Here is a 24903-nt window from a genome sequence, read left to right as displayed (position 1 = left end):
ATAAAAACATTTTAACCCTTGTCACAGCCCCATTCATCGCATATACAGGTTGAAAATGGCAGATTTTGTCATTGATAAGCGCTTAAATTGGAACGCATTGGCTGTTCAGTAACATGCTATACATGACATCAGAGCTCAGGTTCTGCGCTTCACAGCGCTGTATGGGTTTGACTGACAGCCGTTCTGAACTTGAGCACCGCACGCGACAAGAAGATAACCCCATCCCTCCCGCTAATTGGGCTACTTTTGCCCATTTGTTAACTGAGTGAGGGAAATGCTGTAAATCGAGTGGAGTCGATGTGTTCTGAAAGATGAGACGCACATCACATTTCCATATTTGAAAACTCATGTAATTTACAGTATCAACGTTTATGACCGCTATATTTGATCCACAGTTACAAGAATGACATGCGTTATACCATGGGTTGTCCTGAACAGAATGAGCCTGTTTGTCATATTGTGAAGAAAATTAGTCGTGGCACACGTACTTGAATGCACACCAAAATTACAATGTTTGCCTGAAGTGCCTTTTGAAAGCCTAACACTGTAAGATCATATTTTATAACTTAGCTAGCCATGTTGACAATAGAATATGCTTTCAAATTATGCCCACCTGACCCAGATTGCGATTTATAATGGAGTGCGTAAACAACAACAGTAATTGTGTGAAGGTGAGGATGCAGGGCTGTGTTCCAAACAAAAAACTACAAGTGTGCTTGCTTCAGTTCCTCAACGGCAAAGCTAGGAGAGCTCAAAAAAGCCCCTTATAGTTGAAGGCTCTTTCCTAGAGTCATAAATGTGCAATGAAATGACTTAGGAACTGTGCATAGTTTGGATAGGTGTGTGGCCACTTGGAGACACCAGTAAGCCCTCTCACTCAAATCCTTGGAATTGTTTTTCTTATCTTGCACCTACTCCAAAATGTCAATTAATATTTGTATTATGTTACTGAATGTATCCAGAGTATTTTCAGATTTCAAAACATGTTAATGCTGTGAAAAGTACAGTAAATGTAAAATGCACATCAAATCAACAGTGTAATGTTTAGATTCAGTCTTGTGTCAGGGGAACTGTTGTCCTCACCTTTGGTCTGATAATTACCCCATCATCTCCAAAGTGGTCCCTTTCAATTGCTACCATGGTCATGCATATAGTTCTTCTGTTAGAAACTTTTCAATTTGGCCCGATCCATACAGGCCAATTTCCACAACTGTCAGGGGTTAAACACACAAACATACCTGCCCACACAGACACCCATTAAGTCTAATGGATGAGGATGGCGAAAAGGTGGCAAAAAATATGAAAAAGTGTGTGTAGGGAGGGCTAAGATAGAGAGAGGCTGCAGAGAGGAAGAGAGGGAAAGGGGAGGAGCGATAGAGAGAGGGAGGAGGGAAAGGGGAGGAGCGATAGAGAGAGAGGGAGGAGGGAAAGGGCAGGAGCGATAGAGAGAGAGGGAGGAGGGAAAGGGCAGGAGCGATAGAGAGAGAGGGAGGAGGGAAAGGGGAGGAGCGATAGAGAGAGAGGGAGGAGGGAAAGGAGAGGAGCGATAGAGAGAGAGGGAGGAGGGAAAGGGGAGGAGCGATAGAGAGAGAGGGAGGAGGGAAGAGAAGGGGGAGTTAGTTCATGAATAAGGTGAGACAGGAGAGAAGTTGTGCGATAACTGAGCTTTACACGCGCCACAGGAAGGGCTTTGTGTGTTGTGGCATTCGGCTGCTTAGCAGGCAGCGCTGCTCTCCCGTCTCTCTGCAGTCTCTTTGACTGGGGAACGAGGGAGCAGGAGGAAAAAAGAGGGAATGTGCAGAACAAAGCAGAATAGTAGTCTCATACTTACACACCTGTACACTTGGCCTTGTACAAACAGACGAACTGAGTCACAGACATCCGATTCACACACAGTGGTGATTAAAACACACAAACGGTGTGCTATTGGAGCAGGGACTTAAACATTCATGAGCATGACCTTTTACTGTCCGCACGCACGCGCGCGCACACACACACACACACACACACACACACACACACACACACACACACACACACACACACACACACACACACACACACACACACACACACACACACACACACACACACACACACACACACACACACACACACACACACACACACACACACACACACACACACACACACACACACACACACACACACACACACACACACACACACACACACACAGTCCATTTACACTATACTAGCGCCGAGACAGATTAAGGTGACAAGCAGGCGGCTCTGGAGTGTTGCAATATGTATCAATGTGCTATAAATACCCAGGCATTTGCATGTGGCCCAACAAGGAGCGTTTTCCTAATGTTAGATCTGTGTTTCTGTCTGACTGCCTTCTGGATCAGCAGTGAAGTGGGAGTAGGAGAGAGAGGGAGGGGTGTGTGTGTCTGGTCAATGTGGAGGGAACAAAGAGACTGAAGTGAAAGAAAAAGCAGGGACTGTACATGTCCTTATAGTGGACACAGTCAGGTACACAGCAACACACGATCTGTGCATAGCTGGGCTCCCACTCTAGCACACTGTGTTCCAATCTCCGTATTATATTCCCCTCTGTTGAATCTCCACAAAGCTGCGAATTAGAAGTGGCATTTCCATTCAACAGCCTTTTCCCACGGTGTCAATATTCATATACTTCTACATTCAGACCCACAAATACTTAGCAGCGTGTGTACCAGCCTGCCAGAATCTGGCAGAACACACACACACTACCCCCCTCTGACACACCGTCTACAGCCGACAATACTACTGAGCAGAAGGTTTGTGAGTGCACGTAACGCGTCTGCATGTGTATGGAGGGGGGGGGTTGAAAGACTAACCTGGCCAGGGAAGAGAAAGAGGGGGAACAGATTGAAAGACTAATAACCGACTGGTGGGAGAACACCCTCTCTCTTGCTCTCCATCTCCATCAATATTTTTCCATCTCTCTGCCTCTGTTTTTCCAGAATATTCAGAGTGAAAAAAGGGTCCTTGGTTGAGAAGCTGGGGATAACACAGATCCCAGGTCATGGAGAGCTGTAATCACATTTTCATAATTGACATATTCAGAGATAGAAGAGCATAACGAAATCCTCTTTAATAGCGGAGGGAAAGCAGCTCAGTGCTGTCTAATGTAAGGGTGTGTGTTTGTGTGTACCACAGTTCAAACCAGTAGCACAAAACAATCATAAGCAGCCAGTAGGAAAGTGTGTATTCATGTGTATTCTTTCGTTGTGTATCTGGATTCCTTCCACGTGCAAGCATTGAAAATGTGTTGTGTGTCCCCTAGATGAACAGTAGACAGGCAGGGAGGGAGAGACAGGCATGGGAAACGAAGGGGAGGGGGGAAGGAAATAGGAATGAAGGAGGGAGGATGGAAGTGGGGATGGAGGAATGGAGGGAGGAGAGGGGTGGAGAGCAGATGGAGGAGAGAGGGGATGGAGGGGAGAGGGGCTGAGGGATAGAGGGAGGGGAGGGGCTGAGAGAGAAAAGGCAGGTTTATTTTTTTATTTAACCTTTATTTAAGGTTGAGGTTGGTAACAGCGGTAGTTGGAGATGCTGGAACCAACCAGCCATAATTGCTCTTCATGCTCAGAGTCAGGACTGTGCTGTGTCCTGGGTTGGCGTGCTCCCAGGTGGCATGTAGCCGGTGTATGCTGTGAGCCGTGAAACAAGAAAAGGGGAGATCCATGTTCTTTCTGTGTGTGTGTGTGTGTGTGTGTGTGTGTGTGTGTGTGTGTGGGGCAGTGGAGATCCAAGGGGGTATGGGAGTTGGAAGGGGATGAAGGGAGGAGTGTGGGAATGACTGTGGCACCTATCAAACACACCTCGTTCACAAATGTTGAATTTAACTCTTTATCTCTCCAGCTCTCCACTGCTGTTCTCAGACTGGCGAGACAGCTGAGAGAGGGGGAGAAAGTGAGAGAGGGAAATATGGCTCCTCTCTCTTCCTCAGTTCAGACTATCCTCTCCCTCTCTCTCTCTCTCTCCTCCTGCACTCTGTCCCAATCTCCCTCTTCCCCATCCCACTCCTTTCCCCTCTCATCCTCCTCCCTCTCCAGTGGTAATATCCACAGACACATTATTGGCGGCGTGTCCTTTCATCTGACAGGCCTTAACTAACCAACAGTGTCAGCTGTGACTGGGGAGCTGGGGACAGGGACACACTGTCTCGGTTTACACTGTGAAATTAACACAATACACTCCGACCTCTCTCCAGCTCTCAGAGGACATGCAATGGGAGGACTAGACTGCACATTATGAGTGTGTGTTATGTGTTTGTCTGTTATACACTACCAGTCAAAAGTTTGGACACACCTACTCATTCAAGGGTTTTTATTTTTACTATTTTCTACATTGTAGAATAATAGTGAAGACATCAAAACTATGAAATAACACATATGGAATCATGTAGTAACCAAAAATGTGTTAAACAAATCAAAATATATTTTACATTTGAGATTCTTCAAATAGCCACCCTTTGCCTTGATGACAGCTTTGTACAGTCTTGCCATTCTCTCAACCAACTTCACCTGGAATGCTTTTCCAACAGTCTTGAAGGAGTTCCCACATATGCTGAGCACTTGTTGGCTGCTTTTCCTTCACTCTGTGGCCCGACTCATCCCAAACCATCTCAATTGGGTTGAGGTCGGGGGATTGTGGAGGCCAGGTCATCTGATGCAGCAATCCATCACTCTCCTTCTTGGTAAAATAGCCCTTACACAGCCTGGAGGTGTGTTGGGTCATTGTTCTGTTGAAAAACTAAATTATAGTCCCACTAAGCCCAAACCAGATGGGATGGCGTATTGCTGCAGAATGCTGTGGTAGCCATGCTGGTTAAGTGTGGATTCTTTGCAAGGCCTGATTCACGCAGTCTCCTCTGAACAGTTGATGTTGAGATTTGTCTGTTACTTGAACTCTGTGAAGCATTTATTTGGGCTGCAATTTCTGAGGCTGGTAACTCTAATGAACTTATTCTCTGCAGCAGAGGTAACTCTGGGTCTTCCATTCCTGTGGCGATCCTCATGAGAGCCAGTTTCATCAAAGCGCTTGATGGTTTTTGTGACTGCACTTGAAGAAACTTTCAAAGTTCTTGAAATGTTCCTTATTGACTGACCTTCATGTCTTAAAGTAATGATGGACTGTTGTTTCTCTTTGCTTATTTTAGCTGTTCTTGCCATAATATGGACTTGGTCTTTTACCAAATAGGGCTTTCTCCTGTATACCCTTGTCACAACACAACTGATTGCCTCAAACGCATTAAGAAGGAAAGAATTCCACAAATTAACTTTTAAGGCACACCTGTTAATTGAAATGCATTCTAGGTGACTACCTCGAAGCTGGGTGAGAGAATGCCAAGAGTGTGCAAAGTTGCCATCAAGGCAAAGGGGTGGCTATTTGAAGAATCTCAAATATAAAATATATTTTGATTTGTTTAACACTAATTTGGTTACTACATGATTCCACATGTGTTATTGCACAGTTTTGATGTCTTCACTATTATTCTACAATGTAGAAAATAGTCCAAAAAAATAAAGAAAAACCTTTGAATGAGTAGGTGTATCCAAACTTTTGACTGGTAGTGTATGTGTGTGTTTTTGTGTGTGTGTGTGCGCGCATGAGTTGAGGTCAATGTGTGTGTATGAGTGTGTTCTTACTGCAGAGGAACACAAAGCCCAGTGCTCCAGTCTGTCTTCACTGACTACAATTGTAACCACAGGGGAGAGGGCATAGTCTGACAACAATGGGAGGGTGATGGAGCGAGAAGGTGATATTTGGGGTTGTGGTGTGAGGTGGTCCAGAGGAAGAGGTGAGAGTTGGTACCTGAGTGTTGTTGCAGGAGGGCAGAGGGTTGGACACCATTGGACCAAAGATGTCCTCATCGCTGACTGGTGCAGCAGTAGCACTGGTTGCAGCTCCACCTGCAGGTGCATCTGAGAGAGAGAGAGAGAGAGAGAGAGAGAGAGAGAGAGAGAGAGAGAGAGAGAGAGAGAGAGAGAGAGAGAGAGAGAGAGAGAGAGAGAGAGAGAGAGAGAGAGAGAGAGAGAGAGAGAGAGAGAGAGAGAGAGAGAGAGAGAGAGAGAGAGAGAGAGACAGAGAGAGACAGAGACAGAGAGAGAGAGACAGAGAGAGAGAGAGAGAAGGGAGAGAGTAAACATTGACCTGTAGGCAGTATTGATTTTGTGCGAAATCTCATATCCGTGTGTGTGTGTGTGTGTGTATATGACTCCTGATTATTTATGATGTGCTGCCTATTCCCCTTCCCTCCTTAGACGTAGGAGGATATTTTGGGAGATTATTTATTTGGGGTTCAGAACCTTAAATGAATGAAAAAGCCCAGTCAGCTCTCTCGACACAGGTATATGAATATAACTCAACGCTATTTCAAAACAGTCAACTAAGAAACGGCCCATTACTTTCAGGTGGATATGGATTTTCATTCACAGTGATTTCACCTCCGAAGTTCAAATGGAATTGAATTTCAATTTGTGGATCACAAACTGCCAATTGTTTTCAAGGGCTATTTTTGGAATCATAAATCTGATTTTCAAATGTGATATAAGCTCAATAGGCAGAGAGAGAGAGAGAGAGAGAGGAGGAGGAGAGAGAGAGAGGGAGAGAGAGAGAGAGAGAGAGAGAGAGAGAGAGAGAGAGAGAGAGAGAGAGAGAGAGAGAGAGAGAGAGAGAGAGAGAGAGAGAGAGAGAGAGAGAGAGAGAGAGAGAGAGAGAGAGAGAGAGAGAGAGAGAGAGAGAGAGAGAGAGAGAGAGAGAGAGAGAGAGAGAGAGAGAGAGAGAGAGAGAGAGAGAGAGAGAGAGGCAGAGATAGGCAGAGAGAGAGAGGCAGAGAGAGAGAGAGAGAGGCAGAGAGAGAGAGAGCGCAAGGCAGAGAGAGAGAGCGAGAGGCAGAGAGAGAGAGGCAGAGAGAGAGAGAGAGAGAGAGGCAGAGAGAGAGCGCAAGGCAGAGAGAGAGAGCGAGAGGCAGAGAGAGAGAGAGAGAGAGAGGCAGAGAGAGAGAGAGAGAGGCAGAGAGAGAGAGAGAGAGGCAGAGAGAGAGAGAGAGAGAGAGAGAGAGAGAGAGAGAGAGAGAGAGAGAGAGAGAGAGAGAGAGAGAGAGAGAGAGAGAGAGAGAGAGAGAGAGAGAGAGAGAGAGAGAGAGGCAGAGAGAGAGGCAGAGAGAGAGGCAGAGAGAGAGAGAGAGACACAGCTGGAAGAGAAACAGGGATGCTGGTTGATTGTGATCCCACAGAGACATTGCCCGTCTACAATACAGCTGCTCTCTATGAAGGGAGGGAAAACACCATAGGACATTGGGGAGAGAGAGAAAGAGACAGGGAAAGAATGAGAATGTGGCGAGGGGAGAAACTGTGTTCCCCCTCCTCAAGAGGTGAGACCATTAGTACACAATGTACCATTCATAGAGAGAGAGAGAGAGAAGAGTCGTGAGGAGGAGTGTATGATGGGGAGTTTGACCAGAGAGCTAGAGAGAGAGAGAGTCATGAGGAGGAGTGTATGATGGGGAGTTTGACCAGAGAGCAATAGAGAGAGATAGAAGTAGCGAGAGAAGTAAGTCAGCATGATGGTAGTCTTTATATAACACTATGATAGAACATCCATAATTTAGCCCTTGAAGTGTGAACAAAATGTTGCCCCTTGAGAGAGAACAGGGGAAATAATTTAGAGTGAGAGAGAGAGAGAGAGAGAGAGAGAGAGAGGGATGAGTACTGCATGATGGGGAGTTTGAACAGAGAGAGGGAGAGGGCGATGAAATGAGAGAGAGCGGCACAGGCTCTTCTATCTCTTCTCCCCTTGAAAGTAGCCTCCCTTTGTTCCGGCTTCATCTGACCATCTATTATGGGATGGCCACTCTGGGAGCGAGGGCTGAGGGAGCCATAGAAACTTACTGCCTCCATCAGGAAGACACATGGTTCCGAGAGCGAGTGCGAGAGAAAGAAAGAGCGCGATAAAGACGGCCATTTAGAGTATCAATTTCTAGGATCTGGGATATGCTGGTCATGCCTTACCCATGCCTAGCAGGTCAATGGCCGGCTCGGGGCTCCTCTTTGGACTGGCTCTGGAGTCTGTCTGAAGCTCCACCTTCTTCTGAGGAGACAGGAAGGAAGAGAAAAGAGAGGGCAGAGTCAGGACACAGCCCTACTTTACACAGCCCCACTATACAGATTTACACAGCCCCACTATACAGATTTATACAGATTTACACAGCCCCACTATACAGATTTACACAGCCCCACTATACAGATTTACACAGCCCCACTATACAAATGTACACAGTCCTACTATACAGATTTACACAGCCCTACTATACAGATTTACACAGCCCTACTATACAGATTTACACAGCACCACTATACAGATTTACACAGGTCTAAACAGGATTCCATATGGTTGGAAAGTTGTATATTGTTGTAAAACAGTTGAGCTGAATTACTGTCCATCAGGCACACAGTTATGGTCACAAAGTTGAAGGCCCAGTGCTTTTCCTGTGTTATATATATATATATATACACACACATAGATGAAGTCGGAAGTTCACATATACTTAGGTTGGAGTCATTAAAACTCGTTTTTCAACCACTCCACACATTTCTTGTTAACAAACTATAGTTTTGGCAAGTCGGTTTGGACATCTACTTTGTGCAAGACACAAGTAATTTCTCCAACAACTGTTTACAGACAGATTATTTCACTTATAATTCACTGTATCACAATTCCAGTGGGTCAGACGTTTACATACACTAAATTGACTGTGCCTTTAAACAGCTTGGAAAATTCCAGAAAATGATGTCATGGCTTTAGAAGCTTCTGATGGGCTAACTGACATCATTTGAGTCAATTGGAGGTGTACCTGTGGATGTATTTCAAGGCCTACCTTCAAACTCAGTGCCTCTTTGCTTGACATCATGGGAAAATCAAAAGATATCAGCCAAGACCTCAGAAAAAATGTGTAGACTTCCACAAGTCTGGTTCATCCTTGGGAGCAATTTCCAAACTCCGGAAGGTACCACGTTCATCTGTACAAAAAATTGTACGTAAGTATAAACACCATGGGACCACGGAGCCGTCATACCGCTCAGGAAGGAGACGCGTTCTGTCTCCTAGAGATGAACGTACTTTGGTGCGAAAAGTGCAAATCAATCCCAGAACAACAGCAAAGGACCTTGTGAAGATGCTGGAGGAAACAGGTAAAAAATATCTATATCCACAGTAAAGTGAGTCCTATATCGACATAACCTGAATGGCCGCTCAGCAAGGAAGAAGCCACTGCTCCAAAACCGCCATTAAAAAGCCAGACTACAGTTTGCAACTGCACATGGGGACAAAGATCGTACTTTTTGGAGAAATGTCCTCTGGTCTGATGAAACAAAAATAGAACTGTTTGGCCATAATGACCATTGTTATGTTTGGAGGAAAAAGGGGAATGTTTGCAAGCCGAAGAACACCATCCCAACTGTGAAGCACGGGGGTGGCAGCATCATGCTGTGGGGGTGCTTTGCTGAAGGAGGGCCTGGTGCACTTCACAAAATAGATGGCATCATGAGGAAGGAAAATTATGTGGATATATTGAAGCAACATCTCAAGACATCAGTCAGGAAATTAAAGCTTGGTCGCAAATGGGTCTTCCAAATGGACAATGACCCCAAACATACTTCCAAAGTTGTGGAAAAATGGCTTAAGGACAACAAAGTCAAGGTATTGGAGTGGCCATCACAAGCCCTGACCTCAATCCTATAGAAAATGTGTGGGCAGAACTGAAAAAGCGTGTGCGAGCAAGGAGGCCTACAAACCTGACTCAGTAACACCAGCTCTGTCAGGAGGAATGGGCCAAAATTCACCCAACTTATTATGGGAAACGTTTGACCCAAATTAAACAATTTAAAGGCAATGCTACCAAATACTAATTGAGTGTATGTAAACTTCTGACCCACTGGGAATGTGATGAAAGAAATAAAAGCTGAAATAAATCATTCTCTCTACCATTATTCTGACATTTCACATTCTTAAAATAAAGTGGTGATCCTAACTGACCTAAGACAGGGCATTTTTACTAGGGTTAAATGTCAGGAATTGTGAAAAACTGAGTAGAAATGTATTTGGCTAAGGTGTATGTAAACTTCCGATTTCAACTATATATACAGTGTGGGAAGAAGGTATTTGATCCCCTGCTGATTTTGTATGTTTGCCCACTGACAAAGACAAGATCAGTCTATAATTTTTATGGTAGGTTTATTTGAACAGTGAGAGACAGAATAACAACAAAAAAAATCCAGAAAAACGCATGTCAAAAATGTTATAAATTGATTTGCATTTTAATGAGGGAAATAAGTATTTGACCCCTCTGCAAAACATGACTTATTCCTTGGTGGCAAAACCCTTGTTGGCAATCACAGAGGTCAGACGTTTCTTGTAGTTGGCCACCAGGTTTGCTCACATCTCAGGAGGGATTTTGTCCCACTCCTCTTTGCAGATCTTCTCCAAGTCATTAAGGTTTCGAGGCTGACGTTTGGCAACTCGAACCTTCAGCTCCCTCCACAGATTTTCTATGGGATTAAGGTCTGGAGACTGGCTAGGCCACTCCAGGACCTTAATGTGCTTCTTCTTGAGCCACTCCTTTTTTGCCTTGGACGTGTGTTTTGGGTCATTGTCATGCTGAAATACCCATCCATGACTCATTTTCAATGCCCTGGCTTAGGGAAGGAGGTTCTCACCCAAGATTTGACGGTACATGGCCCCATCCATCGTCCCTTTGATGCGGTGAAGTTGTCCTGTCCCCTTAGCAGAAAAACACCCCAAAGCATAATGTTTCCACCTCCATGTTTGACGGTGGGGATGGTGTTCTTGGGATCATAGGCAGCATTCCTACTCCTCCAAACACGGCGAGTTGAGTTGATGCCAAAGAGCTCGATTTTGGTCTCATCTGACCACAACACTTTCACCCAGTTCTCCTCTGAATCATTCAGATGTTCATTGGCAAACTTCAGACGGGCCTGTATATGTGCTTTCTTGAGCAGGGGGACCTTGCGGGCGCTGCAGGATTTCAATCCTTCACGGCGTAGCGTGTTACCAATTGTTTTCTTGGTGACTATGGTCCTAGCTGCCTTGAGATCATTGACAAGATCCTCCCGTGTAGTTCTGACACCGTTCTCATGATCATCGCAACTCCACGAGGTGAGATCTTGCATGGAGCCCCAGGCCGAGGGAGATTGACAGTTCTTTTGTGTTTCTTCCATTTGCAAATAATCGCACCAACTGTTGTCACCTTCTCACCAAGCTGCTTGGCGATGGTCTTGTAGCCCATTCCAGCCTTGTGTAGGTCTACAATCTTGTCCCTGACATCCTTGGAGAGCTCTTTGGTCTTGGCCATGGTGGAGAGTTTGGAATCTGATTGATTGATTGCTTCTGTGGACAGGTGTCTTTTATACAGGTAACAAGCTGAGATTAGGAGTGCTCCTAATCTCAGCTCGTTACCTGTATAAAAGACACCTGGGAGCCAGAAATCTTTCTGATTCAGAGGGGGTCAAATACTTATTTCCCTTATTAAAATGCAAATCAATTTATAACAATTTTGACATGCGTTTTTCTGGATTTTGTTGTTGTTATTCTGTCTCTCATTGTTCAAATAAACCTACCATTAAAATTATAGACAGATCATTTCTTTGTCAGTGGGTAAACGTACAAAATCAGCAGGGGATCAAATACTTTTTTCCCCCTCACTGTATGTGTTTGGGTAAAAATAAAATGTTTGTTTTATTCTATAAACTACTGACAACATTTCTCCTAAATTCCCCCCCAAAATATTGTCATTTAGAGCATTTATTTGCAGAAAATGACAACTGGTCAAAATAACAAAAAAGATGCAGTGTTGTCAGACCTCGAATAATGCAAAGAAAATAAGTTCATGTTCATTTTTAAACAACACAATACTAATGTTTTAACTTAAGAAGAGTTCAGAAATCAATATTTGGTGGAATAACCCTGATTTTCAATCACAGCTTTCATGCGTCTTGGCATGCTCTCCACCAGTCTTTCACAATGATGTTGGGTGACGTTATGCCACTCCTGGCGCAAAAATTCAAGCAGCTCGGCTTTGTTTGATGGCTATTGAGCTCGGCTTTGTTTGATGGCTATTGACCATCCATCTTCCTCTTGATCACATTCCAGAAGTTTTCAATGTGGTTCAGGTCTGGAGATTGGGCTGGCCATGACAGGGTCTTGATCTGGTGGTCCTCCATCCACACCTTGATTGACCTGGCTGTGTGGCATGGCGCATTGTCCTGCTGGAAAAACTAATCCTCAGAGTTGTGGAACAATGTCAGAGCAAAAGGAAGCAAGTTTTCTTCCAGGACAACCTTGTACGTGGCTTGTTTCATGCGTCCTTCACAAAGACAAATCTGCCCGATTCCAGCCTTGCTGAAGCACCCCCAGATCATCACAGATCCTCCACCAAATTTCACAGTGGGTGCGAGACACTGTGGCTTGTAGGCCTCTCCAGGTCTACGTCTAACCATTAGACAACCAGGTGTTGGGCAAAGCTGAAAATTGGACTCATCAGAGAAGATGACCTTACTCCAGTCCTCTACGGTCCAATCCTTATGGTCTTTTGCAAACCTCAGCCTGGCTCTTCTTTGCTTCTCATTGATGAAGGGCTTTTTTCTAGCTTTGCACGACTTCAGCCCTGCCCCTAGGAGCCTGTTTCGAACCGTCCTCGCTGTGCACTTCACCCCAGCTGCCGTTTGCCATTATTTTTGTAGGTCACTTGATGTCATCCTACAGTTGAGTGACATTCGAATGAGTTGGCGGTCATCCTCGTCAGTAGTCGTTTTCGCCCTCTGCCGGTCTGTAGCTTTGTTGTCCCCAATGTCTGCTGCTTGACCTTGTTCTTATGAACCGCCGTCTTTTACATTTTAAGGATGGAAGCAACCTGACGCTCACTGTATCCCTCTGCCAGTAAAGCCAGAATTGAACCCTTCTTTTCCTCACTCAAAACTCTTTTGGCATGGTCAATAGTTATTTTTTGAGAGATACTATTAGCACTGTTTTTACCATCCAGCTGGTCCTATTGCAAGATGATAGTGATGACCACAGCAGTGGTTTTTATACTTTTTCTCATTAAATAAGATTTGGTTCAGGTGATCACCTAATCAGTACCTAATTCAGCAGAATGAGGTGTGCCTGTGTTGGAATTCAACAGACACTGGAATGGAATGGCTGTCATACATGTAGAGATGCTGATTTAAGACAAATTTGCAGTGGGCTCTTAATTTTTTCCACAGCTATATATATACACAGTGGGGAAAAAAGTATTTAGTCAGCCACCAATTGTGCAAGTTCTCCCACTTAAAAAGATGAGAGGCCTGTAATTTTCATCATAGGTACACGTCAACTATGACAGACAAATTGAGGGAAAAAAATCCAGAAAATCACATTGTAGGATTTTTAATGAATTTATTTGCAAATTATGGTGGAAAATAAGTATTTGGTCACCTATAAACAAGCAAGATTTCTGGCTCTCACAGACCTGTAACTTCTTCTTTAAGAGGCTCCTCTGTCCTCCACTCATTACCTGTATTAATGGCACCTGTTTGAACTTGTTATCAGTATAAAAGACACCTGTCCACAACCTCAAACAGTCACACTCCAAACTCCATTATGGACAAGACCAAAGAGCTGTCAAAGGACACCATAAACAAAATTGTAGACCTGCACCAGGCTGGGAAGACTGAATCTGCAATAGGTAAGCAGCTTGGTTTGAAGAAATCAACTGTGGGAGCAATTATTAGGAAATGGAAGACATACAAGACCACTGATAATCTCCCTCGATCTGGGGCTCCACGCAAGATCTCACCCCGTGGGGTCAAAATTATCACAAGAACGGTGAGCAAAAATCCCAGAACCACACGGGGGGACCTAGTGAATGACCTGCAGAGAGCTGGGACCAAAGTAACAAAGCCTACCATCAGTAACACACTACGCCGCCAGGGACTCAAATCCTGCAGTGCCAGACGTGTCCCCCTGCTTAAGCCAGTACATGTCCAGGCCCGTCTGAAGTTTGCTAGAGTGCATTTGGATGATCCAGAAGAGGATTGGGAGAATGTCATATGGTCAGATGAAACCAAAATAGAACTTTTTGGTAAAAACTCAACTCGTCGTGTTTGGAGGACAAAGAATGCTGAGTTGCATCCAAAGAACACCATACCTACTGTGAAGCATGGGGGTGGAAACATCATGCTTTGGGGCTGTTTTTCTGCAAAGGGACCAGGACAACTGATCCGTGTAAAGGAAAGAATGAATGGGGCCATGTATCGTGAGATTTCGAGTGAAAACCTCCTTCCATCAGCAAGGGCATTGAAGATGAAACGTGGCTGGGTCTTTCAGCATGACAATGATCTCAAACACACCGCCCGGGCAACAAAGGAGTGGCTTCGTAAGAAGCATTTCAAGGTCCTGGAGTGGCCTAGCCAGTCTCCAGATCTCAACCCCATAGAAAATCTTTGGAGGGAGTTGAAAGTCCGTGTTGCCCAGCGACAGCCCCAAAACATCACTGCTCTAGAGGAGATCTGCATGGAGGAATGGGCCAAAATACCAGCAACAGTGTGTGAAAACCTTGTGAAGACTTACAGAAAACGTTTGACCTGTGTCATTGCCAACAAAGGGTATATAACAAAGTATTGAGAAACTTTTGTTATTGACCAAATACTTATTTTCCACCATAATTTGCAAATAAATTCATAAAAAATCCTACAAATGTGATTTTCTGGATTTTTTTTTCCTCATTTTGTCTGTCATAGTTGACGTGTACCTATGATGAAAATTACAGGCCTCTCATCTTTTTAAGTGGGAGAACTTGCACTATTGGTGGCTGACTAAATACTTTTTTTCCCCACTGTGTGTGTGTGTGTATATATAGATATAGATATAGTCACACTGTGAGGTTGGATTAATACTGTGAAATTGATGATACTGCCCTTTTAGTGCAAGAGCTGTTTTAAAAGACTGAAATGTCAGCCTGTTTTGGTGGGATGAAGTTTTGGCCTGCCTGATGACATCACCAGGCGGTAAATTAGTTAATAGACCATTAAGAAAGAGAGTTACAAACCTCTGCCAATAACAGCCAGTTTTCTGTTTTCCCCTCCCTACTCAGACCACTCCCAGACAGTCCTAGCAAAATTATTGGTTGAGAAATTGCTCTTTGCTAATAAGCTATTTGTGTTTTCAATTTAAATGGTGAAAAAGAAACAATCACAATAAGATACTTAATTGTTACCCAGAAATTATTTGATATTGAGATAAAAACAGCTGCATTGGACCTTTGAGCTAGAGAAAGGCCTACATTAGTCATTCTGAAACACAGACACACATTGGCAAATGTCATCTCAAATAAACGGTTCACATCTCTAGGAATCGGGAATGACCGATTGTAATTGGCCTTCACCGCTGATTCTAGTTGGTGATTGGATCTCAGGGCTGGCTCTAGATTGTGACTGGATGTAAGGACTGGCTCTAGTTATTGATTGGTTATCAGGGCTGGCTCTAAATTGTGATCTGATGTAAGGACTGGTTCTCATTCGTGATTGGCAATTAGACTCTCAGGACTAGGCCTAGTTGTTGTTGACAGTGGATTCCTAATCTGAGGTGAGGCCAGGGAATGATTAAACTCCAGCAACACCAGGCAAACAAAGTGAGCATTGTAATCAACAGCTAAACACGCTCTTCCACATCCACTATCATCACCTTCACACCTACAGCAGAGCAGCTCAGAACTGCATACCAAGTTGGAGTACAGTCAAAAGCAGGAAAAGCCCACAAGGTAAACGTCCACAGTCTACACAAAGCTAAAAAGCAGACATAGACCGAAATGTTGTTCTAGCAAAGAACAGCACAAACTAACCCAACCAAAAACATACCAGCAGAAATCAATATACTACGGACTAGGAAAGAACAGCAAACCTCCATGCGCTAGAGAGCCTAAAGAAACCAACCAAGACGACCAAACCCTACACACTACCATCACAGTGGAGAAGAAGCTGTGTACACAGATCCCTGATACTGGGAAACTCCTCATCTTGGGAAAAAAAAGCTCTAGCAGGAGATAAACAAATAGTCTGGGAGTCTGGCCCCGCTAGCTGCCTGTCACACAAGGATGTCACCAGCCAGCCTGACAGCTACCTTATTAACATTACAAAAGAGAATAATAACGCTGCCACTGTCTGGAGATGTGTGCCAAGACAGCCCCGGAATGGAGAGACAAATAGAGAAAGGGAAGAGACTTTACGACTTTAAAATGCTCTTTAGTAAAACTAAATGGCAACAAAGGGCATTAGGAAATAGGAGAGCACTGACACTGAAGCTTCAACGTAAGATATAGTAAGCCATCATCAAAAGAAGTCCACACAGCTCCATAGCAACACTATATACAGCTCTGGAAAATATTAAGAGCCCACTGCAAATTTTTCTTAAAATCAGCATCTCTATATGTATGACAGCCATTCCATTCCAGTGTCTGTTGAATTCCAACACAGGCACACCTCATTTTACTGAATTAGGTACTGATTAGGTGATCACCTGAACCAAATCTTATTTAACGAGGAAAAGTATAAAAACCACTGCTGTGGTCATCACTATCCTCTTGCAATAGGACCAGCTGGATGGAAAAAAACTGTGCTAATAGGACCTCAAAAGTAATATTAATCAAAAAAGAACTATTGACCATGCCAAAAGAGTTGAAAAGGAAAGTTTTGAGTGAGGAAAAGAAGGGTTAAATTCTGGCTTTACTGGCAGAGGGATACAGTGAGCGTCAGGTTGCTTCCATCCTTAAAATTTCAAAGACGGCGGTTCATAAGAACAAGGTCAAGCAGCAGACATTGGGGACAACAAAGCTACAGACTGGCAGAGGGTGAAAATGACTCTCTACTGACCAGGATGACCGCCAACTCATTCGAATGTCACTCAACAACCGTAGGATGATATCAAGTGACCTACAAAAAGAATGGCAAACGGCAGCTGGGGTGAAGTGCATGGCGAGGACAGATCGAAACAGGCTCCTAGGGGCAGGGCTGAAGTCGTGCAAAGCTAGAAAAAAGCCCTTCATCAATGAGAAGCAAAGAAGAGCCAGGCTGAGGTTTGCAAAAGACCATAAGGATTGGACCGTAGAGGACTGGAGTATGGTCATCTTCTCTGATGAGTCCAATTTTCAGCTTTGCCCAACACCTGGTCGTCTAATGGTTAGACGGAGACCTGGAGAGGCCTACAAGCCAAAGTGTCTCGCACCCACTGTGAAATTTGGTGGAGGATCGGTGATGATCTGGGGGTGCTTCAGCAAGGCTGGAATTGGTTTTTCCAGCAGGACAATGCGCCATGCCACACAGCCAGGTCAATCAAGGTGTGGATGGAGGACCACCAGATCAAGACCCTGTCATGGCCAGCCCAATCTCCAGACCTGAACCCCATTGAAAACTTCTGGAATGTGATCAAGAGGAAGATGGATGGTCAATAGCCATCAAACAAAGCTGCTTGAATTTTTGCGCCAGGAGTGGCATAAAGTCACCCAACATCAATGTGAAATACTGGTGGAGAGCATGCCAAGACGCATGAAAGCTGTGATTGAAAATCAGGGTTATTCCACCAAATATTGATTTCTGAACTCTTCTTAAGTTAAAACATTAGTATTGTGTTGTTTAAAATTGAACATGAACTTATTTTCTTTGCATTATTCGAGGTCTGACAACACTGCATCTTTTTTGTTATTTTGACCAGTTGTCTTTTTCTGCAAATAAATGCTCTAAATGACAATATTTTTTTTGGGAATTTGGGAGAAATGTTGTCAGTGGTTTATAGAATAAAACAAAAATGTTATTTTTACCCAAACACATACCTATAAATAGTAAAACCAGAGAAACTGATAATTTTGCAGTGGTCTCTTACTTTTTTCCAGAGCTGTACAGTATATTATATCGAAGCTAAAGTTGAAACACACAAAATAGCTTTCAAAACCATGGCCTTACTAGAAACCTATTTTGGAACACACCTGAACCACAACACAACCATTATTCATCAAATCCAGGGCTTCTGCAATGTCTCTCTGGGCTGGGCGTGTTGGTTGTTTGATGTTTGTGTGTGTGTAGTGGAATTTGGGGGTGACGGAGTGTTACTGTGGTGAATGGTGCAGAACCGCTGCAGCCTGACGGACTTTAACAGCCTCTGACAGTCTGATGCTCAAACACACACACACACACACACACACACACACACACACACACACACACACACACACACACATCTTCTCTAAGAGGTTTTGTCACATAGGGAAGATCCTAAGCTGCCTGCCACACAGGAGTCTTTCTTCTAGAGCTAAATTCATCTGACAGTCAGGGAAAAGTCCCTTAGAGCCGCAGATCTGCAGGAATCGCGCGCACACACACCATTTTCACGCACTCTGGAGTCTATTATATTGTTGAGGAAAGGTCAGTGCCAGTGTTTGGGAGTTGATGCGTGACGTCACACACACACACACACACACACACACACACACACACACACACACACACACACACACACACACAGTGCACACTCAGAGCTGATGAGAGGACCATTCAGAAACAGTGGGAGTGATCTCACACTAAAGCTACCTCTCTCTCCATCTTTTGGCTATTCCTACATCAAAGACCGACATCAAGTGTGAGGTGTGAATTGAAAAATGTGTTTTTGTATATCCCAACTTCCCGAGACACCCTTGGAGAGTGGGGTCACGGCCACGGATAAGCCATTATTGAGGGCGCGCAATTAGGAGCAAGTGCCTTGCTCAAGGGCAGATCGACAGATTTCTTTCCACCTTCTGGGCTCATGGATTCGAACTAGCAACCTTTTGTTACTGGCACAACGCACTAACCACTAGGCTATGTGATATGCTCAGAGCACTGCTAGTGAACACAGCCCTGTTTTCCTATTTTGTTCTTATTATAAAACACCACTTGGTCACTTTGCATAAAGTAATTGGATTGATGGCTTTTTACACCCAATCCCAGTTCAACCGCACAGAGGGGGGTCATGAAAAATGTTAGTACAACCCCGATTTAGAGACTCTTTGGTGTGTGTGTGTACTGTGAGTGTGTCTGTATTGCGACGCTGTGTGTGTGTGTGTCTGTGTTTGTATATTGCAAGTGTGTGTGTGTGTGTATGTATGTATTGCAATACTGTGTGTGTGTGTGTGTGTGTGTGTGTGTGAGTGTGAGTGAGAGAGAGATGCTATCTCCGCTAATACTAACTTCAGCGCTAGCACAAAGGGCGATACGTGGTCTTTCGCTCCCTGTCTGTCTGCGAGCGATAAAGTTTTAATTAGGAGTTTTTACACAAAAGGCTTTAGAAATGCTTATCTCTTGGCTTCATGGAAACAGAGCAAATGCAGTTTGAGTCAGTCATCAGTCAAAGACCAATTGAGGTCAATGCTGAGCTGATTGTGGATGGACCACTCACACATACACACTGGAAATTCCGATTTTTTAAAAACGTTGTGAGCATTCGAGATATAGTGGGGGACTGGGGGTTGGGAAACCGTCTTAGCTGATCCTCCTACTCCAGCAGTGTCAATCCAGGCTATTGATTAGCCTCCCTGTGGCTACGCTATCGATCCACGGCCTGCTAACCCCCCCACTGCGAGAAGAGGGCTGCCTCTGTGTGTGAGGCGGGGAGGCAGTTGTTAGTCACAGGATGCTACTCGTTGGGTTGCCTGTGTGTGTGTGTGTGTGTGTGTGTGTGTGTGTGTGTGTGTACGCATGCAAGAGGGTATGCTGTTAGTCAGAGGATACCGCTCCTTAGAGCGCCCTTCACACCATTTGCTCAAACTAACTCCCATCGACCAGAGATGGCACATGGTGTAGCATGTGTATGTGACGTCCATCTCTCTCTGTGTGTGTTGTATCCCATCTCCCTCCCAGAGCCCATCCCCGTCCAGATGTCTGTGCCCCTCTCTCCCTGATAAAGTACCCCTAAATCCGCAGACTGTTACAGTGGCTGTCACACACACACACAAAAGACCACACCGCAACTTCCTATGCAGGAAACATCACTTGTTCTCCTTTGATATTTTATTCATGGCCTGAAAAGAAAAAGAAAACATACGCTTTCCACTCCGATGGGAGGGAGACTTCTTGCTGTTTGGTGAGGGGGAGAGAAACAGAGAGAGTAAGAGAGATGGGGAGGAGGGAGTGAGAGAGAGAGAGAGAGGGAGGAGGAAGAAAGGGAGAGAGACAGCGAGACAGAAACAGATAAAGAACAGAAAAGCTTGTGAGTGATAGATTGAGTGGAAAGGAGAGATAGAGGGACTACATGCTACCACCCACTACCCCACAGGCTGTCTATGCCCAAGGCAACACACCTGTGTGTGTGTGTATCACCTAAAAATCACGCCACTGCAGTATCTGCTCCTACCTCAACATGCTACTGCAGTATCTGCTCCTACCTCAACATGCTACTGCAGTATATGCTCCTACCTCAACATGCTACTGCAGTATATGCTCCTACCTCAACATGCTACTGCAGTATATGCTCCTACCTCAACATGCTACTGCAGTATATGCTCCTACCTCAACATGCTACTGCAGTATATGCTCCTACCTCAACATGCTACTGCAGTATATGCTCCTACCTCAACATGCTACTGCAGTATATGCTCCTACCTCAACATGCTACTGCAGTGTAGTGTGCGTGTGTACATTTGGTCCCTCTCATCACTCCCTCTCTGTACCCTTCCCCCTCCCAATAAAACCCACCTCCTCACCACCCCTCCTCCCTCCCTCACGTTACACACACTATCACACGCACATGCATAGTCACTGCAGGTGTCACACTGGCTTTGCACTCAGCCAGAGTTCAGCCAATGAGAGAGGGCAGAGAGAGAAGCCAGCAGATGCTGCTAGGACAGAATCATGGCTAGAGCTTAATTACAGCCCACAGGCAGTGGACATACAGAGAGAGAGGTGGGGGAGGGTGATAGAGAGAGATAGAGAAAGGAGGGCGGAAGAGAGTACAGATGGAGCGAGAAAAGGAAGGGGAGAAAGATGAGAGGGGTGAGGAAGAGTGGGTGGGATGGAGAGATGGAAAAGAAAGAGTGACACGTGTGTTGAATGTGTGTTGAATGTGTGTGTGTGTGTGTGTGTGTGGTGAGAACGCCACAGCTTACCCAGCCTTCAATAGCGAAGGGAGAGTCTTAATGATAATCCTTCTCGGTAGGCTGCCAGATGCAGAAGGATGTAGATAAGTTACCAAACAGCTTCCAGATGTTATTCATTACCCAGTCTATACAGCTGGGCCTAGGTTTATGCAGTCTTATCTACTGGATCACCACATCAAAACATTATCTAGTATCTATCTGCCAGGGCTACCTAATAGAAAAGCATCTAAACCCCAGACTGTGCAACTCATGAGAACAGCATAGTCAGGGATGTCACTGCACCCATATCTCATAACATCGATTATAAACTGGGTGGTTCGAGCCCTGAATGCTGATTGGATGACAGCTGTGGTATATCAGACCATATACCACGGGTATGACAAAACATTATTGTTACTGCTCTAATTCTGTTGTTAAGCAGTTTATAATAGCAATAAGACACCTCAGGAGTTTGTGGTATATGGCCAATATACCACGGCTAAGGGCTGTATCCAGGCACTCCACGTTGCGTCGTGCATAAGAACAGCCCTTAGCTGTGGTATATTGGCCATATAGCACACCCCTTCTGGCCTTATTGCTTAATTATACCATATCTTGCCACCATCTCTGAATCATCTAAAATACCGAGTTAGGCTAGTCGGTATGGCTTGGGACGGCTGAGTGGACTAGGCCTCTATACTCAAGGGCATTAAGTAGGCTATATTTACAGCTGCAGGATACATGGGATATAGTGCAATGCATAGGATCTACACATACTTTATCTGTCTGAAAACACATGATATGCCTAGCGGCTACATCAACAAATATGTAGGTTATATTCAAATGTGAGATGATGGCACTTGCATTGTGAAGTGTCTATGTTAATATTGTGATGTACCTTTAGGGTTAGCTATGGAACAGAGGTAGCTTTAAACATAATTTGTGTGTGATTGATTGATTGGTAGATTGATTGACAGATTCACATACATATCCAGTGCTTCATGTGATGGTGTGAAACGCCATGCAGTGTGTAGCGATATGACTGCATATGAATTCATTTTTAAAAGCAGCATAAAGCTGTTTCTAAGTCCCATCTCTAAGACACACCGCCTCCCTCCATCCTCCTTTACCTTGAACTCCTGCTGCTTATTCTAAAAGCCCCCCTCCTTCCCCTATCCTTCCATCCCCTCATCCTCCTATACCCTGCTGGAGTGTTGTATAACCGGATTCAGTGTGAGAGTGAGGACCATTAGTGCGTGTGTATGCAACCATTTAGAGAGCGAGTGTGTTATTTTTACTTCTCAGTGTGAGAGAGAGAGAGAGAGAGAGAGAGAGAGAGAGAGAGAGAGAGAGAGAGAGAGAGAGAGAGAGAGGAGGGGGGGGGGGGGGGGGGGGAGAGAGAGAGAGAGAGAGAGAAGCCAGGCTGTCAGCATGTTTTCTTCTGCTATCCTCTCTGAGATTAACAAGCTTTCAGCATGTTAGCACACACACACACACACACACACACACCCTTGAGCGCATATAGAGTATACGCAAAGAAACACATAAGCACACACACACGTATAGAAATGTGCCTACAATGGCCTCACACACACAACTATCTCCTTGACACTGGGTCCCATCGACAGCTGGAGCCCAGCTGATAAGCAGAAGTGAGGAACAGAGATGAGCAAGTGAACTGCAAATACACAACACACACTTCGTCATACATGCATCACATAGACTGACACACACACAGCGGTGCACACACACGCACGAGAACACACACACAGGATCCCGCACGCACGCCCGCCCACACAAACACACTTCAATCAATCTGCTCTCAGACTGCAGGTCAGCACAGAGGGCACATTCTTCCACTTTCTGATTCCTACCATGCTTTGCCTTGAGTCTGGGGCTCTGACAGGGTCGGGTGGGGTCAGAAAACGACACACTCGCCGGGTCACTCACTCTGGCATCATTAAAAGTGTTCAAATAGAACTGTGGCTAGCTGGTGTGTGCTCAGTAAAACTATTGGATTACTCAGTGTGTGTTCAGTAAGTCGTTTTGACTTTCTGAGTCACAAATATGGAACTGAAGGTAGGATTTAGTTCCCTGTGTCTGCAGTAAGAGGACTGGATGTTCCATGTTCTGTAAGAGTAGTTTATGTTCAGTAAGGGTTCAGTTAAGACTATGAGCAGTGTTCAGGCTTTGTTCAGTGTGTGTTGAGTAGTGGATGTTCAGCAACAGAACTAAGGAATGTTCAGTGTGTGTTCAGTATGGGTAGTGTTCAGTATAACCTGGGTACAGTACAGAAGTGTCTTTGTGGGTGTGTTATTCCCTGTGGGCAGCCAGCCCCATCATCACTGTATAAACCCTGACACACTACCCTATTCCACAGCCATGGAATTATTCACATAACTAACTATGACCCAGAATACGCACACACACGCCACTAAATCTGCATTTCTCACCAAGTCCTAATGCCACTCACTCAGAATTCAAAAAGCTCCACAAGCATGCATGAGTCAGCGCGCACATAAACACACACACACACACACACACACAATGTGACTTACCATGACCCCAAACTACTGTGACAGAATATGCATAATGCACACCTGCTCACACACACTGTACATGTCATATCACCACAACCACGTCTAGCATGGTTTTCCTCAGAGGGTCTCTATAAATCTACCCCACTTCCTCCCTCTCCCTTTATCTTTACCTCAGAGGAGCTTGGTCTGTTCACTACCTCCTTCTCCCTCTTCTTCTTCTCTCGTTCCTTCTATCAAGAAAGAGACACTGGAGGTTAGGTCAGCAATTTCAACGCATTCAAGACTACACCTGTATAGGGACATGCAGTGGGTACATGCAGTCTAACAAAACATACACAAACAAATTAAACAGGGTTTGAAAAACTCCCAAAAATAGGTTTACCCCCTATCCGTTAATACACAGTCACAGACGCACAGCAAGAGAAGTGATTCAGCTATGCTCACACAGACCCATTTAGAAATTCACACCTTCTCTTTCAGCCGACCTCTTGTGGAACAATTTAGTGTCATTATGAGCAATCAAAATCTCATATGGAGTTATTATACAAGCTTGGTGGTTGTCTGTGTGAGTCAGTCTGCCTAATGAGGGGCAGAGGGCTGGTGCCTTGGTGCTATAGCAGCCTCCATTATTCAACCATTCAACCTCTTTACCACAGCATTGATTTGGGATTGAGATATCTCCTGCCATCCTTACCACACACACATACAACCCCCACACACTACACACTGTCATGCATGCGCACACACACAATGTGTACTTGAGGGGAAAGTAATGGACACTACCGGTCAAAGGTTTTAGAACACCTACTCATTTAAGGGTTTTTCTTTATCTTTACTATTTTCTACATTGTAGAATAATAGTGAAGACATCAAAACTATGAAATAACACATATGGAATCATGTAGTAACCAAAAAAGTGTTAAACAAATCTAAATATATTAGAGATTTTTCAAATAGCCACCCTTTGCCTTGATGACAGCTTTGCACACTCTTGGCATTCTCTAACTAGCTTCATGAGGTAGTCACCTGGAATGCATCTCAATTAACAGGTGTGCCTTCTTAAAAGCTAATTTGTGGAATTTCTCTCTTCCTTCTTAATGCGTTTGAGCCAATCAGTTGTGTTTTGTCAAGGTATACAGAAGATAGCCGTATTTGGTAAAAGACCAAGTCCATATTATGGTAAGAACAGCTCAAATAAGC

General features: G+C 44.6%; 1 protein-coding gene across 8 annotated transcripts in view; it reads right to left on the bottom strand.

Moving 5' to 3' along the window:
- The window catches only part of smap1 (small ArfGAP 1), a 50124-nt gene that overhangs the window by 5327 nt on the left and 19894 nt on the right, over nt 1–24903 (bottom strand). For 2 of the 8 annotated variants that reach the window (XM_045211593.1, XM_045211596.1), the window contains 3 exons: nt 23874–23930; nt 8025–8100; nt 5827–5936 (listed from right to left, as the gene is read on the bottom strand). In XM_045211593.1, coding sequence (XP_045067528.1) covers nt 5827–5936; nt 8025–8100; nt 23874–23930 — 243 coding nt within the window. Of the gene's footprint in view, nt 1–5826; nt 5937–8024; nt 8104–23873; nt 23934–24903 lie in introns of all 8 variants that reach the window. The other 6 variants (XM_041866114.2, XM_045211594.1, XM_045211591.1 and 3 more) reach the window with 4 other exon arrangements.

Source organism: Coregonus clupeaformis, chromosome 37 (genome assembly GCF_020615455.1).
Source record: "Coregonus clupeaformis isolate EN_2021a chromosome 37, ASM2061545v1, whole genome shotgun sequence".
Classification (NCBI taxonomy): Eukaryota; Metazoa; Chordata; class Actinopteri; order Salmoniformes; family Salmonidae; genus Coregonus; species Coregonus clupeaformis.
The sequence above is the reverse complement of the archived record's forward strand: the minus strand, read 5'-3'. Positions and strand labels throughout refer to the sequence as shown.